General features: G+C 33.0%; 1 protein-coding gene across 8 annotated transcripts in view; it reads right to left on the bottom strand.

Moving 5' to 3' along the window:
* SLC4A7 (solute carrier family 4 member 7) overlaps positions 1-18,293 on the bottom strand; it is a 97,784-nt gene that overhangs the window by 21,279 nt on the left and 58,212 nt on the right. For all 8 annotated transcript variants that reach the window (XM_079114263.1, XM_079114266.1, XM_079114265.1 and 5 more), the window contains 8 exons: positions 17,460-17,606; positions 13,089-13,195; positions 10,710-10,884; positions 7,232-7,365; positions 5,816-6,061; positions 3,440-3,545; positions 1,329-1,490; positions 833-946 (listed from right to left, as the gene is read on the bottom strand). In XM_079114263.1, coding sequence (XP_078970389.1) covers positions 833-946; positions 1,329-1,490; positions 3,440-3,545; positions 5,816-6,061; positions 7,232-7,365; positions 10,710-10,884; positions 13,089-13,195; positions 17,460-17,606 — 1,191 coding nt within the window. The remainder of the gene's footprint in view (positions 1-832; positions 947-1,328; positions 1,491-3,439; positions 3,546-5,815; positions 6,062-7,231; positions 7,366-10,709; positions 10,885-13,088; positions 13,196-17,459; positions 17,607-18,293) is intronic.

Raw genomic sequence — 18,293 nt, 5'->3', positions numbered from 1 at the left:
TTACATTTATCTACATCTCTCCACTATGAATGGCAGCATATACAGTCTGTGTGAATACATTTTGACAAATTTTAACTTTTTATAATAAATTTCTATATTATTGTATAGCAATGAGTAATAAACTATTCTGTAAATATACATTAATGACATAACTTTTTCTCAATTTTTTCAATATTTCTAGGCTATATGAGTCCTTTGAAAGTGTTTTTTTTTCCCCTGAAATCCTCCAAATTGCAGCACCCCACCTCCTTACCCCCGAAATCAGCATCTAATCCCCACAGTTCCAACCCAGGCTGTTCAATAGAATATAAGTTTGCCAATGAAAGTGAACAATTCAAATGAGGCTTGCATTAAATATTTTTCTCATAGAAATCATTTTATTTTTTTCCCAATTTTGCTTACAAATGTTATATGGAGTTTTCCAAGTATTGTCAGATATATGGCCCGCTAGAAATTTTAACTAGGATCTCATTGTCATTTTTATAGATTCAAGTTTAGGTTACTTCTTTAAAGGATGCTTCTTTTCCCCTGGAAAACACACTAAGAGATCCAGCCAGGGGAGCAGAGTCCATTTTTTAAAGGATTCCCAACACTTCACCATGGATATTTTCATTTGCTTTGATGTACCAGCTTTGTACTCTTCCTAAATAGGTACTCTCACCACTTTTTGTCTTTTTTTCATATGTGAGAAATACACATGTAATTTTTCCTTTCAAAGCATCAGCTCTTCAAAGAGACTACACGTACTGAGGAAGGAGTATATCATTTTAAAAGTAGTGAAAAGTAATTTGATATTCCCAAGTAACAAAGAGCCACTTGTTTCAATCCTTACCTCAAATTTTTCAGGAACATGAAGTTTAGGAGATGGAACTCCTACAAGGTAGTCAATTGCAACCATTATTACTATTGTGAGAAACACAGCAAAGTCACTGATTGTCGATCGCACCTATGTTAAAGGGATAATGTTAATATGAACACAAATACTTCCCCTTTCTAAATAATTTGTCTCTTTCACAGGCAAAATGTCACCAAAAAGTATGAATGGAATTCTTAATTACTGATAATGCCACTGATATACATTTATACCTAATTCTTTCCAAAAGATAATATGAACATGATTTACAACTAACCTACACTTTCTTGTGGAACCAGTATCTTCCCACTGTGAGCTCAGACATGTAACATACATTTTTTTTTAGTCTAAGTAATTTATAATTATTTGGCATCAAGTATGAACCTTAAATTATATACTGCTGTTTTGAAATTAACCAAGAAAATGAAAACCAAAAACACGACTACCCAAATTCCCAAAATTTTACCCCAGTTACCTTGGTAGGAAAATAACGCTTGGTCTTAAATTGCTTGAGGAATGAAGACAGAAAAAATGTTGTGAAAAACAAGATGACACACCAAAATAGCACATCTGGAATATAAGGTCCATGAGGACTACATGCTGATCCTACAAATGCACCACGAAAGGTTCTACATTCCTGGAAAAACGGGGAGGAAAAAGAAGGAAATAGAGGGAATTTTCCAACATCAAGTAAATTATTAATGATTTTCATTGACTCTAAGATGCCAATTTTATGTTTCTGTTTGAAAGAAAAGGCACTGCAAAGTAAACTGTATATAACACATCATCAATGAACTGTAGGACAGCACCTGAGTTCATATGCTATGACTTGTCCCTCTTATCACTGAAATAAGAGTATTTCACTAATTTCCTCCTTTCCTTCAATTATATATTCCCTTTAGTAAAAGAATTATAATGAGTATTAATTATGAAATGTTTCCTCTGCATTCTTGTTGGTCCACAATTTACTGCCTTTCCTTTATCGCTATAACAAGCAGTTTATAACCAAAGCAGCAGACAGAAAATTAGTATTATACCCTGTTATAATGCTGAACAGAGATATAGCTGCAGTTCTCAACTGAAATCAGTTAACAAAAACTGTGGTTAGCTTTTCTGACTCAACTCAAGATCTTAGAATCAAAATCATGTTCTTTCATGAGGAAGTAAAGTAACCATTATAATAATAGTGCCTTTAACCAAATTGATAACATAATACAAAATATAGCATAACATAATGCAATGATAAAAGTCTGTTGACTTGATTTTCCTTTTAGAAGAAAAAAATAAACTGAAAGACACCAGAGATTAAAGGCAAGTGTCCTTGGTTAAAGTCTCTCTTTTTCTTAATTCTACATTAACTCTATATATTCTAACAAATATAACTCATTTTAAATATAAAAAAATAAAAATAAAACCACCCAGGTTAATCAAAAGAAAAAGTTAAAAATTTTATTATTTTCAATTTCCATGAACTGAGATTAGAAAACCCCATCCATGGAATTAAAGGCTATAAAAAGAAACAAAGCCACCACCCAACCTGGAAAAATAGGTTATCAAAAAACGCACTGGAAAGACCTGTGTCTCTAATGTCAAGACAGGCTACCCATCAGGAGTCAGGAAGCAAATTCTTTTAAAGTCACTCTGAGTATCTCAATCAACTATACCTCTTCCACAACAAAAAATAACTTACTAATTACAAAATAGTAAAACATGAGTCTAAGCTGATTACTGATTATTACTGCTTTAACTCAGTACTGTCTAGAATTCCTATTACGGAAATATTATATATGTGCACTGTTTAATACAGAAGCCAACAGTCATATGAGGTGACTGGGTACCTTTAAGTGTGGCTAGTCAACTGAGAAACTTTTTATTAATTTTATTTAAACTTAGACACATGTTAATGGATACTGTTTAGACGGCACAGTCTTAAGTTACCAACAGGATAAAATTTCAGGTGATAATATTTTCAGATTATTTAGGGGCTAACTATCACCTTTAATGAGAAAGATGGATCCATATGCCCTCCCCTCTCACCAAAAAAAAAAAAATACTAGGAGAAGTTCAGGGGATCTTGGTTTTAATTCTGACTGCTAGCTTCACTTTATATGTTTATGCCTAACTCTCAATCTTGTATTACTTATGTACTCATAAGCAGCACACCATGGATATTATACAGGGCTAGGATAACAGGGATAGGAATACAAGTACCTATAGTAGTATCCTGTACATAGCAGATGCTTATAAGACATTTTGCCCTTTTTCCTTCCTGTTTTCTAAAGGCTTGAATCAGACTAGACTCTGAGTTGTTAGACAAGGTTCACAGGTATGTTCGCATCTTTTTAATAATTTTTAAAGTAATCTTAGAAGTGAAATACAGTCTTTTTATCTCCTAAACTTCATTCTTTTTAGTCTATAATTTTCAGTGCATGATACACAAAAAAGTGGGACCTCCTATTTGGTTAAAATACTATATTCTGAAAACATACCACAGATCCACTGATCAAGAAGAAAATAAGTATAATCTGAAAAAACTAATCAAATTAATGCAATACTTATGCATCCTCCACTTTGCAATATACTTACAGAAACAGTGAGATTTCCCCAGGAAATACTGTGTGCTGTTACATTCTCTTTCTTCCACAGCTCTAGAGTTTCATTACTAGGGTCAGGAGGTTCAATACATACACACCTGAAAAATCACAGTAGGTGAAATTTTTATTTATTAATTTACTTATTTGGGGGTACCAGGGACACTCAACCACTGAGCCATGTCCCTAGCCCTTTTTATTTTTGATTTAGGGACAAGGTCTCACTAAGTTGCCAAGGCTGGCTTTTAACTGTGATCCTCCTGCCTCAGCCTCTCCACATAATGGGATTACAGTTGTGTACCACTGGGGGCCGACATGGCAAGTGAACTAAGAGTCATGCATTTCATGCTTACATTTTACTACTCAACTGCACAGTGTGGTAGCTTTTAATTTCTTAACTATTTTCCATGTTGCAAAGCATGGAAACTAGAAATAACATGTATCAAACAACAAAATATAATAAGACTTGTGTAATATAAATAAAATTAGCTCACATAAATGTATACTTAATAAAACTGGTTAAATATATTCCTTGTGTGGGGGGGAAAACATGCATTTTCTTTGAAAACTTAAGAAGATTAAAAAATTAAATAAAAATTTTAAGAAGATACCACGTTTGGCAAGATTGTTCTCCATTAAATCCTATCTCCTCAATCATCACAGCAGTTATTGCTGTCTCCTCCTATCCCTGCCACATAAGATGTATTTATTCTCAATAAAAAGTAATTACTATTAATTCTTTGTGCTCTGAGAAGACCTAATACTCATATTAACCCTTTCCTGAATTTAAGATTCATTCTCAAATAAAAATTTTTCATCAGGAGAGTACTAAGAGAAATAAGATCAGAGTTTAGTTCATATTTAGAACTATTTAACTACCTAAACAAGCTAGAAACACATAACAAATGAACCTCTAAAGATGAATTTAAGAAATGAAAAACAAACATGAATACTCCCAGTTAGATTTATGAACTGTTTAAGAAAAGATGAGAAGATTGATATGGAGTCCACCCAGGTGCTATTATTTACTAGTTGTCTGATCTAAGGCAAGTTTTAAACTCCAGGAGCCTCAGTGTCTTCAGACAAGAAAAGTGTAAGGTATTATAACACCTTTTACTAGTATATTCATAAGAATTAAGCAACACTCTGAACACAGTGCTTGAAGATGCTCACAAGATGTAAGTTAAGTAGATGCAGTTCACATGTAACTACTCAGTTACCCAGCAGGAAATGTTATTCTAACAAGATGGCACTAACAATAAAAGCCATCATTCAGAGGTCAAGGGAAAAAAGTGCATAGAAAGAGAGAAGATGGGGAAAAAAAAAAAGTAAAGTAAAGTAAAGCATGTAAGAGCAAAGAAGACAGCATATAACAGATTTGGAATCAAAGTATCTCTAATGTTTTCAAATAGGTCAGTTTCTTACACAGAATTTCATATCCTTCCCTACTTGATCTATCAAAGTTGAGGGTGTACTAGGAAGACAAAAAGGGAAGAAGGTCGAAAAAGTATGAAGAAAATAGAAGAATACAGGATCTGGGTCTTGGGAGGGGAGAAGGAAAAAGATCTTCACCCTTTATACTTTATATGACCACATGTCCCTATATCTGTCAATCAAATGGAGCACCACATTTATACCAAGCAAGATTGTAAAAGATAACAAATAGAGGCACTTCTTTGATCTGTCCAGTTTTAACAGTTTGCTCTACTTTTAACTGAATATATTCACCAAACCTTTTTTAACTATTACACATTACTTTTCAAATCTTATTTTATTCTAAAATTTTAGATTATGTTCATTTCATTCATTTTTTAAAAAAAATTTTTTTTTTACCATCCTGGGGGTTAATTAATGCTTTTCTTATCACAATGAAAACACTCCACTAAACACAATATGAAAATATTAAAATTCTACCACAAAAACTTCAGTATATAATAAAAAGCTTCAAAAAATTAATTAAAACGCAAAATGTGAGGAATGTGCAAACATAAAAAATATATCCCACATCCTACAATACACATAGGATGTGGTTAAAGAATTTAAGATCCAATATTATTGCCTAAAGCAAATATATGGTAAGCTAATTGCCAAACAAATTTAAATAGGCCAATCCAATTCAGATGGAAAACTAAAGTACACACATATAATTTATTTCAGTGAACAAACGAATATACTTGATGAACTACATTCATGTCCACTGAAAGCTTTGGCAAAATCTCACCTGAAACAAACATATCAACTACTACATGGCTGGTAGCTGTGGCCAGATATAGTGGGAATTGAAAACAAAAAAGGCATTTTCTTAGGCACTGTCTTTTCTAACATCTTGGCAAAATATTTTTTAATATAAGCGAGAAACAGAAGCACTTACGAGTAGCTGGTCAGTTTATCTAAGTTGTTGTGCATATTAAATGCATATAGTTCTCCTAAATGAAAGAGCTTCTCCAAAGCTTCATAGATGAATATGATGCAAATGAGAGCTGCAAAAGCCTCTTCTGTAAACCGAGTAATGTAACACACAAGGCTGCTTGCATCTGTTGCAACCAAAACAATGCACAAGAAAGAAGTCCACAGACCAATACTGGTTCTTAAAGACAGATAGGAAAGGTGATAATCTCTGTTCAGAAATAAAAATGTGGACATGATCAACATATATGAGGAACAGTACTTGTACCTTAAATTTTTCATAATAAGCAATAAGAACAAAAAGAACAGGAATAAAAATATGATTCCTAAAAAAAAGAAGGAATTATAAAATAACAAAATAATGACTAGATAATGCTCTATGTGTTTTTCTGCTTCAACTAAATGAAGACTTATTGCTTATTATGTCTATATAAAAGATTTACTGTACACATCTATTAAGCAATAAATATTTCAAAATTAACAGATCTCACTTTGGGAATCAATTATGGGAAGTAAATGATATAAAAACAATTGTATACCTGACACCCTCTGAATGGTACCTGACAACCTCTATATGGTACACGTCAATACAGAAAAGACACACACAATTCCAAGGTCCTGCCATCACCACCACTACCTCCTCTCCCACCATTATTACCACAGAAAAGTGATTTCTTTCCCTAAATTTCAAATTAGAAACTACTATCAGAGTCTATATTTCAAGTCACTTCATTCTCTATGAGTCTATGTAGCATGCCAGATTAGAATTAGCGTCAGTTTGTTTAGTGGGTACAAAAATCAGAACAAGAGTTAGATAAATCAATTATTTAAAAGCATCAAGTTGTTTCAGGCTAAAATATTCAACTACATTTATGTCATAAAAAGACAGTATTAGACCTTTCGAACTCAAAGCATATCAGCTCCAATCCCCTGTATTACCTCCACACCATAAATGACCTAGTGTTAGTAGAAACTAACACTTCACTCTGATTGCTTCAATCTCTCATCTGTTAAAACAGGACTGACTGGTAAAGTTACCTTTTTCAAACTTCCTGTATAACAAGAACATATTGCCTAACAAATAGTTCAGATAAATATCTTATCAATTTAAATTTGCTAGGACAAAGGATTTTTAGGATATCCTTATCAGTACCCAAATACATTGATTTTGCATTAACGGGCAATATTATTTTCCTCAATTCTAAGTTATTGAGGTGGGGATGGTAGTGGGAGCCTTGGTGGGGTCAACCACAGTATAGCCCCCAAAACTAAAAATGCATATGTTGATCAGAACTTTTTCAGCAGCTAAGTTAATAAACATTATAAAATATAATTGTACATATCTGTGAATACATGTGATGAGTAGAGAACTACTACTTACCTGCAGAATTTAAATAAAATTTTTTCAAACACTAGAACTGGACCTGTGCTCCCCAGTATTGTTAGAGGTTGCCCAGCAAACAATGAATAGGCAATCCCAGTTAATGATGCTCCAAAGAGAGACTCTATTGCACTCTGTTCAAGGAAAGAAGAAATGAATAGAAGCAATACATCATAAACATATTTCTAACCTACTATGTTAGACATCTGTAAAATAAGAATACAAAGGAGTTATATAAAGGAAGTGCAACCTTATATCTTAAAATTAAAATTTTATTACAGAAAACTACAAATACATTTCAAATACACAGAGAAAATGGATTTCTTTTGGCATATTTAGAAATGAACTTTTTGCAATCATTCTTAATTCAAAACAATAGTGTGAAATGCAAATAGCAAATGGAGGAGACATACATGAGGGCTTCAACTCTAAAGATGTGCATTTTTTTAATATTTCTGGAATGTCTGAAATAGTTCATTAAAAAACACAAAAGCTCTATTTTGAGTATTAAAACATTTAAATGCTCAACACAGAGCTACAAAAAAGAATCTTTGAAATAGATAAATTAACATGTGACCCCATTTTTCAAGCAGATTTCATATTTTAAATTACTCTCACAGGTTTAATCAATTGGGATAAAAAATGACATACTTAACATAAACGAAATCTCTAAAGATTCATACCAACCATAAATGAGGAAGTATCTTTATCATTAAAGTTTGGCCAAGAAAAAAAAAGAGAGAGAAAATGTACCACCACCATAACATCCTAACTAATTAGGTTATGAGATGGTAAGGGGTGATGATACATCATGCCACTAGACAAAGAGAAGGGATCAGAAAGAAAGAATAGTTTACCATTCACAAACACCAAGGCCAAGAGGAATGTACTACACAGAGAGGAAAAGTCCATAATTGGTAAAAGCAAGAAAAGAAGCTTTCAAGACAACACTCCTGAAATGAGAGGAAGCATGGCAGCAGGCAAAGAGAACAGGGCTTCAGAACCAGGTCCAAAGTGGAAGACTGGTTACTGCCAGGCATTGAGCTCTGGCTATATCACAACCTTAGCAAGCCAAAGCTTTCACTAAGAGATCTTAAGTGGTATCTGTAGAAACACCTAGCAAGCACAGTATATGGTACCTGGAATGTACTAAATAAATGGTATAGTAATTTTCATTATCAAATGTAATAGATTCTTGTAAAATCAGAATCACAAAGTAACAGAAGACAACAAAATTATAATTCAACTATCAGAATAAAAACAGGATGTAACACATACAAATTCATCTCTTGGCAACATGAAGGAGAAACATCCATATTTGTTAACTATATGAGATAATTGATTTTCTTGCATATGGGAAACCAGTTTGTGCTAAAAGATGCTGGTAAGCCCCCACAAAATATTTAGGAATGAATTTTGGTAAAGCTTAAGGGGAAAATGTGTAAATGCTATCGAGGAAAAGAGAAACTGAGAAGAGGATAACACATTTTATAAAGTTAATAGGAGCAAATGGGCACAAAATTAAGGTTTCCCTCCCTCAACCTTGGTTTACAAAGCAGATGGTGCCACCTCAAACCCTTGGTTTCTCACTGCCATAATTACAAAAGCAAAACTTTCCTTTACCCAGACCTATTTTTTTCTAAGTCTTGAACGTCTGTTCATTCCCAAACTAAAACCCACCTTTCCCGTACGAAATCACAGCCCCACTGCAATGTCTTCTCTAGTACACTCTTTAAGTTTGCATTTTGCCCATCAAAAGCCCTCCTCATAGACATAACACCTCTCTGCTGCTCTCCTTTATAACTGAACTAACTCACTGAACACCCCACACCCCGTCCTCAAAACCTCTGGTTTGGCTTCTGCAAAATTATGCCATCCTCAATTCTCTTCTAGGGCTCTGGTTGTACCTGTGTCCAATCTGTGGGGGCATTTTCCTCTCCCATCCTACCCCCTCCTTCATTTCACAAACCTAGGTTACTTACCACTTTTCCTTCTCCTCCTCTCCCTATAAATTATCGCCCTTGTTAACCTCCTCTAGTATCAGTTTCAAACCTCATTTATATATAAATGGTTCCCCAATCTTTACATTTTCTTCTTTACCACTCTACAAATCTGAAACTGTACCTCCTAAAATGTCCATTTCTACCTAAGGTTCTAACAAAGCAAATGAAAACAAATACATAATACTCCTGTTTTTCTATTACTCTTACTCCAACTCCCACAGCTTGAGTGGCACAGCATACCACAGCTTAGGAACAATGTTTATATTATCTTTCTCCTCCTAGGTTAGCATCCTTGAGGACAGGAGACACATGCTTTTATTTTTGTCTGCCCTCCTATAGTGCCTAACACACATCACACGCACATGGTATCAAATAGCAGAAGGAGATGGGCAGGTAGTGACAGTCCATGAGCAAGAAGCAGCACTTCCATGAGGGTAACAGATAAAAACATTTCCACAAGGACCAGCAGTTACATGTACAATTTGTGACAGAATTTAAAGCAACTTACTAAAAATATGTGCTTTTGATATAGTGATTAGAGAATAAGGTAAGAAGAATCTAAATAATCAAAAGTAAATTCAGAGTTGCATGAAAATTTCAGTTTTCGGCTTTATCTTGTGCTCAGGTAATGAAACACTTTCAAATGAATAATTATCATTACTCAGCTTTGGATATTTTTAAACTTTTATCTATAAAAATATAAATTTTAATTCAAGAGTAAATATTATTAAATAAAATATATTTAAAATTATAAATCATCTCATTTTAAGGTCATTAAAATATATGAACCCCTCCCTTCAAAAAATGCTTTCAAAATTTTACAAAGTACCACAACTCTTAATACAGTATTTCAAGTACAGGAGAACATCAAAAATTTCATTTTAGTCATATCAAGAGACAGAGGCAACTTTCAATTATATTTTCCAAATAAAAGCCTTTGCTACTTTCACACAGATTTATTAATAGCAAAATTAAAAGTCGCTTCAAAAATCTATCATTTCTACAATAATGTTCTATTCTTCCAAACAGTCTAGCCTGGGCCTATCAGCCAGGGCTGATGGATTCACATTAATCATAAGACTCTAACTAATCTTACAATACCTCACAGGGTGAAGTAGCCCCACTGATAAATTCCCCCACCCACAACCCCCCACAATCCACGCCCCCCAGAAGACAATGCAAGCCTTTTACTCAATGTATAAAACCATCCCATCCAGCAAGGCAGGATAAGATTCTGTTGTTGGTTTTTTTTGTTTTTTTTTTTGTTTTTTTACCTCAACTGTGCATCTTCTCCTGTTCAAATCGCTCCCCCATGTTTTCCACAGCAATTACCTTTGGGGGAAGTCTGCTTTGGGACAGGTTAATCATGCTGTGGGTAGACTCTTCAAATAAAAGTACCAATAGTGAGACAAATGCATACAGACACTTGCCTCTGAAGAGCTAAGAGCCTGGCCACTACCAATCTTGGTACTCACTATTCTGCCTTCTGTAGCTTCTCCAAGCAGCCCTCCAAAAGTGATTACAGGAGACATACAGGCACAGTATAGGAAAAGAATCGAGGCCAGGCACTGCAGGCTTAATGCATCCTTGAAGTCACTCAAGAAAAAAGGTGCTTTCCTTTTGATGTCAAGTATCAAACCACCAAAAAGCCTAAATAGGTGAGATGAAACTCGTCAAACTGTACACTAGAGGATTCTAGCTAGTTCAAACTAAAACTATGGGCTACATAAAACTGCTGGTGCCTAGTGTTTTCTCAACAAAAATTTAAATCCAACTTAACAGTATAATTAGTATAATTTATAGAAGATACACTCATTCAATCTACTGATGATAGAGGAAAGAGACCTCATTAAGCTAAAAGAGACATAGACATTATTTTATGGACTATATACTGACAAGACTGCAGGCAATGATTATATATGAGTAAATGTAACTTTGGACACAACTGTGCAAGGAAATATACAATAAACAAAACCTAGCCATTTATGAAAATGTGCATAAGCAATTCTACTCGTTATTGTCTATATTATATATTATATTATACTGTTAGAAATACAAAGAAAGCAATTATAATCCAAATACCCTTTAAAAAGAATGTAGGATGCTGTACTTAGTTGCACAAATAGTTATTAATTAAATGATAATCTTAATAACTTTCAAAAATTTGTGCTTCAATTATTTCTGTCTAGGGATAAAACTTATAAAGCTATTTCAGTATACTAAGTGTATTGTATATGTAGTCAAACTAGTACATGTATTAATAAAATTATGAGATTGTTTTTAAAACATGAGATTAAAATCTATAATTCATATTAAAACATCAAAAAAATGCATAGGGCTGAGGATGTAGCCCAGTGGTAGAGTAGTTCCAGGTTCAACCTCCATACTAGGAGAAGGGGGAAAAAAAAAAAAAAAAAATCAAACTTCTAGATACATCTAATTTGAAAATATCCCCCCAAAATATAAGCTCCATGAAAGGCAGGGACTTTTTCTTGTTTACTATCCTATCTCCCTTGTCTAAAATACTGCTTGGGGGATAATAGATACACTCAATAGATACTAGTGACTCAATCCATAATTCAAAAAAGTTCTATGTCATAAAATAGGTAATAATTCAAATATCAACTGCAAGACAATTTTTTATAATTAATTAGAAAATTAATTGTAAACTTTCAAATGCTTTGGATGTTTTGAGCTTTATCATTCTAATTATTTTAAAGCTGATAGTGAAATAATCCTAAACACACCTTGACAAGTGTTAGAAATTATTCTATAAATAATCTGACACCAAGGAAAATCAGCTTGCAATAAAAAGATGCCAATGAATCTATAACATCAAATCAATAACTGGTTATTTAACAGATGGCTTATAGGGGCTCTCAGGTGACTATGATATCAATGGGGTTCCAATTCAGTTTTTCTCAGGGAATAACCCTATCTCCGTTTGAAGTTCAAAGAAATGATAGCTAATAGACCAGCAATGTCTGTCAGCAATGGTGTTTTATTCTCTATCATATTCATAGAAACTAATACATTTCATTAGTCAATGAATCAGTTGTGAGTTTAGTCTATACCCAGTATGCCCATTATTTTTCTTTTACATAGTACGCTTTAAGACATGTCATTGAAATCCCTAATACAGTGTCTATATATGATTTCCTAGTTTTATAAGCAAAGATTTTAAGATTCAAGATTTTTTAGTTCCACACTGATCCCCAGCAGACAAAACAGCATCATACCCAAATGTATGGAAATACCACAACATTTACCTACTTCTACAAAATATTTTAAAACATTGCAAAGATGTTTATACCTAGCAACATTTCTATTCTTTACTCCAAAAGTTAATTTTTTAATTTTTCTAACAAGGTTTCCAGTTTCATTACCATGATTTAATTATATTTGTCCATTTAATTTTATAGTATCTCATGGTATTTTATATATACATGCATATATATATATATAAATAAAATCTATGCATAATACAAAAATCATTCATTATAATTCCTCTTCCCCAAATGTGATTCAGTAAACTCTATATGGACTCTAAACCTTCATTAATAACCTTCTGTAGAGGCAATGAAAATTAACCTATATACCAGGTAACTGCAATTTCTGAATATATGGTATATTATTTACATCTTAAACTGAAGTTTGGTACATACTATTAAAATTATTTTACATGCACGTAAAATTTTCTTAATACTATAGACCTTATACAATAATATACATTTTTAAAAACATGAAAGTCTGTATAATATTAGGTTCCAAATAGTTGGAAAGAAAAACAAAATGTTCATGTTTCTCATCAAATCAATCCCTAATTTCAAAAAGATGTCAGTATTTGTACCCACCGTCCAGTCCTCTGCAGCTCAGGTCCAGCATGATGAGCAGCCTCCTTGGGAGTATCACCAGATACAGGGGCAGATCCATTGGGAAACACAGGAATCTTTCTCTTTTCCTGAATTTCATAAAAACACATTTTCAGAAATCTGTCTTTAAAAAAAAAACTGAGGTGGCACCTTCAATTGAAGGTAACATCAGATCTTATATGGATTATATATCTAATCAGTGATCTAGAAAAAGGCTTCCTAAAGTAAACTTCTCATTTAAATTAATTATGCTTTGAAAAAAATAATTACACTTTGAATAGAATCTAATGCTTCTATTCATATTTTTGAATTTATGATTAGCTTTTTGTATCTTATATTCTAATATCAATATACAAAACATGTAAGCATACCATTTAATTTATTATTCAGCAATAGCTATGAACAAAGTCTCCCCCAAAAAGCATATCGCTCACCAGAAATCTTTAAATATTGTTCATGTTAACTACTGAGAAATGTACACTAATTTTAAAAAATGTTATTTTTCTTTCACTAAAATACTTCCCTTAAAAAAGTAGCAAAAGCATTATTTATTAAACATGTTTTAATAAAAATTAATTTCCAATTACATTTCATTTTAAAGAGTACCGTTTCCATGATATAGGACGATCTGTCTCACAGTGAAGACAAAGGAATGAGCTTTTAAATCTGTTACCTCAAGGGCTAAAAGACTATGTACATGTGCACACACACATCCACATGGAAGAAGGGAGTCAAGGAAGAAAGGAAGGAGACAAAGTAAGGCAGAGTAAGAAATGTGGTTCCAGGAGGTCACCCGAAGTCAAAGGCTCTGGCTGAACCACAGACTTACATGGCCTGGTTTACATATTCAATATTTAAGGAATTACAAGACTCATCTGTAAATATACGATTACCATCTAAAAATGTCAAAATTAAAACCACCTTAGAGGAAAGAAAAACCAAATTTATAGAATTCCTACAAACAAAAACAATGAAAAATGCTACATGTCATTTACGTGATTAGCTGAAACATCATATGAAAAAATTAAGCATTCAAATTACAAAAAATTTTAAAAATGAATCAAATATCAAAGGTAGAAAATGTAAAAATAAGTCTTTCCTTATGGAAAGTGAAATGAAATCAAACAGCTAAAACCAGAAACTGAGGTAGGAAAAAAAAAACCACAACTTAAAAAAAGGTAAGCTGACATTATTACCTTATGTGCACATATGATTACATGACCTGTGTAACTCTACATCATGTACAACCAGACAAATGAGAAGTTATACTCCATTTATGTATGATGTGTCAAAATGCATTGTCAGGTATAACTAATTAGAACAAATAAAATGTATTTTAAAAAGTGTACACTGAAATAAATTTCAAAAGCTGTTCTGTTTAAATATGATAGATGATTGCCACTAGCTTAACAACATTAACAAGGAGGCCAAAATTTCACAAGCTAAGGGAAAATGTATGGAGCAAGATGCACAACTGCTTTCAAATAAAGTAAAAACCTGGATGAAATGGGTAACATACAAGGAAAGCCTGATTTATCAAAACAAAACCCGGGAAAAAATGCAAATTTTAGAAACCAATTTCCACAGAAGAAATAAACAAGTTGTAAAAGTCTATTGTATGACAGAAGATGCAAGATCAAATAATTTTACAAAATAATTCTTTCAAACTTTTGAAACCAAAATATTCCGTACCACTTAAACTGTTTAAGAATGGCAGAAAAAAGATAATTTATGTTTTCATGAAACAAACGGAATGATGATATCAACAGATGAAGAGGGCACAAAAATCTACAGACCAATCTACTTATAATGGTGCAAATACATTAAATAGAATAGGCAGACATAGCCTGCTAGCACTTTGTAGCCCAAGCTGCACTCAAACAATGCAAGTGTTTTACATTAAGAAATCTAATGATAAAATTTACCAAAATAGTTGACAAATAATATTAATATGATCATCGCCACGGGTGCTAAAAAGGCATTTGATAAAATTCAGCATCCATTTACACCAAAAATATCAATGAAACAATAACTGGTACTTTCTTAATATGAAAAAAATGTGCATTTTAGCCCCAATATCAGTATCTTTCTTAGTAAGGGAAACACTACACTGACAAGAGTTAAAAGATAAGAAATGCCCTTATATAAAGCCACTGCTACTTAATAACAGAGATTTCAGTTAATACAATTAGGTAAGAAAAATATTAGAGGTAAAAAAGATTTGGAAAAGTAGGGACAAGCCTATCACTTATTACAAATGGTATGACTGAAAAAACTAACACACGATGGTGTTTTCTCCCTCTGAAGATAGCCCACATTCTATCTTGAATGTGTATTCCTTGTTTTATCTCAAAGGCCTCTCGCTCTTGAGATAGCCCATATTCTACCTTGAATGTGCCTCTGCTTTCCTAAATAAACCTTCATGTTTCTGAGAAGAGAAAAACTACCACATACAATTAAAAAAAACTAAGAGGGTAGTAGCAGGCAAAAAACACAACCATGTAAAAACAATTAGTTCACACACATGCTAAAATGGAAAGCTCATTTACGACAGAAACAATTAAAGTACTCTATCAATATCCTAACCAACCAAGAAGCAAAACTATACATAAGGAAAACTTTGATATTCCTTGATGCAAAAATCAATGTGAAACAGAAAACTGAATGGCAATAGACACACCATGTTATTGAAAAAAAAAAGATTCAATGGCGTAAAGATGTCAATCCTTCCTCAGTTCACTGGGAAACTAACTGTCATCATAACTTGAAAAACCTTATTTCTAGACAAAGAAAGCTGGTTTTAAAGTTTACACAGAAAATAAATATGCAAAGACAGTCAAGAGATCTCAGGAAAACAAGAGGCAAAAACAAGTCTAGACCTTCCAGATATTAAAATATACCAAAAAGCCACAAAAAATTTAACAAGTATAGAATTTATTCATGAATAAACAGAATACAAAACAAAATAAATTTTAGAAACAGACTCAAATGTAGATGGAAATTTAGTTAATGTGAAGATAGTATCATTAATCAAAGAAGCAATGCTTAATTTTTAATGACCTGGGACATTTAATGACCTAGTTAGTCAACAATGTACCAAAAAGATAAAATCAGATGCATAATCTCATATGACACACCATGACAAACTCCAAAGGATCAATGAATGATTTCAATGGTCAAAAAAAGGTGGTAGGGGGTAATGAACAAAATGATAATGATGAATATTCAACCCCATTCATTACAGAAATGCATATTAAAACTCCATTAAAAGACAATAAGCAAGTTAAAGATACCAATCAGACCAAGAAATATCTGAAACTTAGTTAGGATGTAGGGAAATAGGCAGCCCTCTTATCACTGAGTTTCAATACAGTTCAAGGTGACAAGGGATTCTGGTAATATCTACTCAAATTATAAATAAATCCCCTTTTGAGTGAGCAATCCTGTTTCTGGGGATCTATCCTAAATATACATCTGTATGAGACTAAAATGGCCTGAGTACTGTGGCACAGTTTGTAATAGCAAAAGACTGAAAATAACCAGAGCCCAGGAGTAGGATAAACAATGGTACATCCATAAATGGAACAGAATGTAGCTGTAGAAAAAAGAATAAGAAATAGCTTCATCATTTCTTACGAACACATTTCCAGGATATATCGTTATACAGTTTAAGTATTCCTTGTCCAAAATACTTGGAACTAGAAATATTTTAGAGTTTTTCAAATTTTAACATATTTGTATAGACTCTACTGGTTCAGGATTCTTAATCTGGAAATCCAAAATCTGAAACATTTTAAGCTTCCATGACAGAAGTCAACATGTTTCAGCCTTCAGAGATTTTTGGATTTCAGATTAGAAATGCTCAACCTCTATGAAACAAAGATTTACAATATTATATACAATATGATAACCTGTGGTAAGAAAGGGGAAGAAATAAGATTCTATTATGGGGCTGGGAATGTGGCTCAATGGTAGAGATTGCCTAGCATGCAAGAAGTCCTGGGTTCAATTCCCAGTACCACAAAGGAAAAAGGAAAAGAAAGAAAAGACTATATTACATGTGCATACTTCCATATTCTGAATAAAAACAAGAATAAAAACTGAACACAATAAATTGTCATCCAGAGAGGTGGGCATAAGGGTAAGAAGGTTAAAGAGACAAGGTGAATGTACCTCTGCCCACTACCAACTGAGCCAGGGACTTTACGCACTACACACAGGGACATGCTCTCCAACAGAGTTATGTCCCAATACTTTAAGACTTTTTAATAATAGCGATATATAATCTGAAATTTTATCAGTTTTAATTTAAAAAATGAAGTAACTCGTGGATGAATAGCTCTGGATGCTCACCTGAGAAGGAACACTTTTTGGTGGCTCTATACGTATGGAAGGATCCCACTCTCCTGGAGGCAGGACAGTTACTTGATCTAAAAATTCATCAATTCCAGATAAGAGGTCATTTCTGTCTTTTGCTTTATAAGCTACATCATGAAAAATCTAAATAGAAAAAAAAAATTGAGTATAAGAATTTTAAAATTGAAAATTCTATGGTAAATCCACTTTAGATATCATAAATAAGTTACCCAGCCTGGGCATCAATCATAAAAGTAACCCACAATTAGAATTACCAGAAGAATTAACAGTAACTAGCAACAAAAGGTAACAGTGATGTGTTGAGACATAATGATGGAAAAATTTTACAGGAAATACCTGGTAATTCATTATGGAATAAAATATTGTGTCATTCTACTATGAGAGTAAATACATTTATCTTAAAGGAATTATCATAGATATGCAAACAATTTTACTTAAATAATGTATTTAATGACAAATATAGCAGGGCAGGGTAGGGCACACCTATAATCCCAGCAACTTCAAGTTCAAGGCCAGCCTCAGCAACTTAGTGAGGCCCTGTCTCAAAATAAAAAATAAAAAGGATTGGGGATATAAGCTTAGCAGTAGAGCACTGCCCTGGCATGTGCACAGTCCTGGTTCAATCTCCAGCACCTAAGGAGGGGGGAAAATATCCATAAAAGCTACTCAAATTGCAAATACACACACACATATACCACCATCAAGAGAATCTAATTCAGAAAAGTGGCAATATGGACAGAAAAAAATGAGAGATTAACTGTAAAACACATCAAAGAGGTAAAACCAACATAATCTGGAGACAGACTGGTT

Source organism: Sciurus vulgaris, assembly GCF_902686455.1.
Source record: "Sciurus vulgaris genome assembly, chromosome: 16".
Taxonomy (NCBI): Eukaryota; Metazoa; Chordata; class Mammalia; order Rodentia; family Sciuridae; genus Sciurus; species Sciurus vulgaris.
The sequence above is the reverse complement of the archived record's forward strand: the minus strand, read 5'-3'. Positions and strand labels throughout refer to the sequence as shown.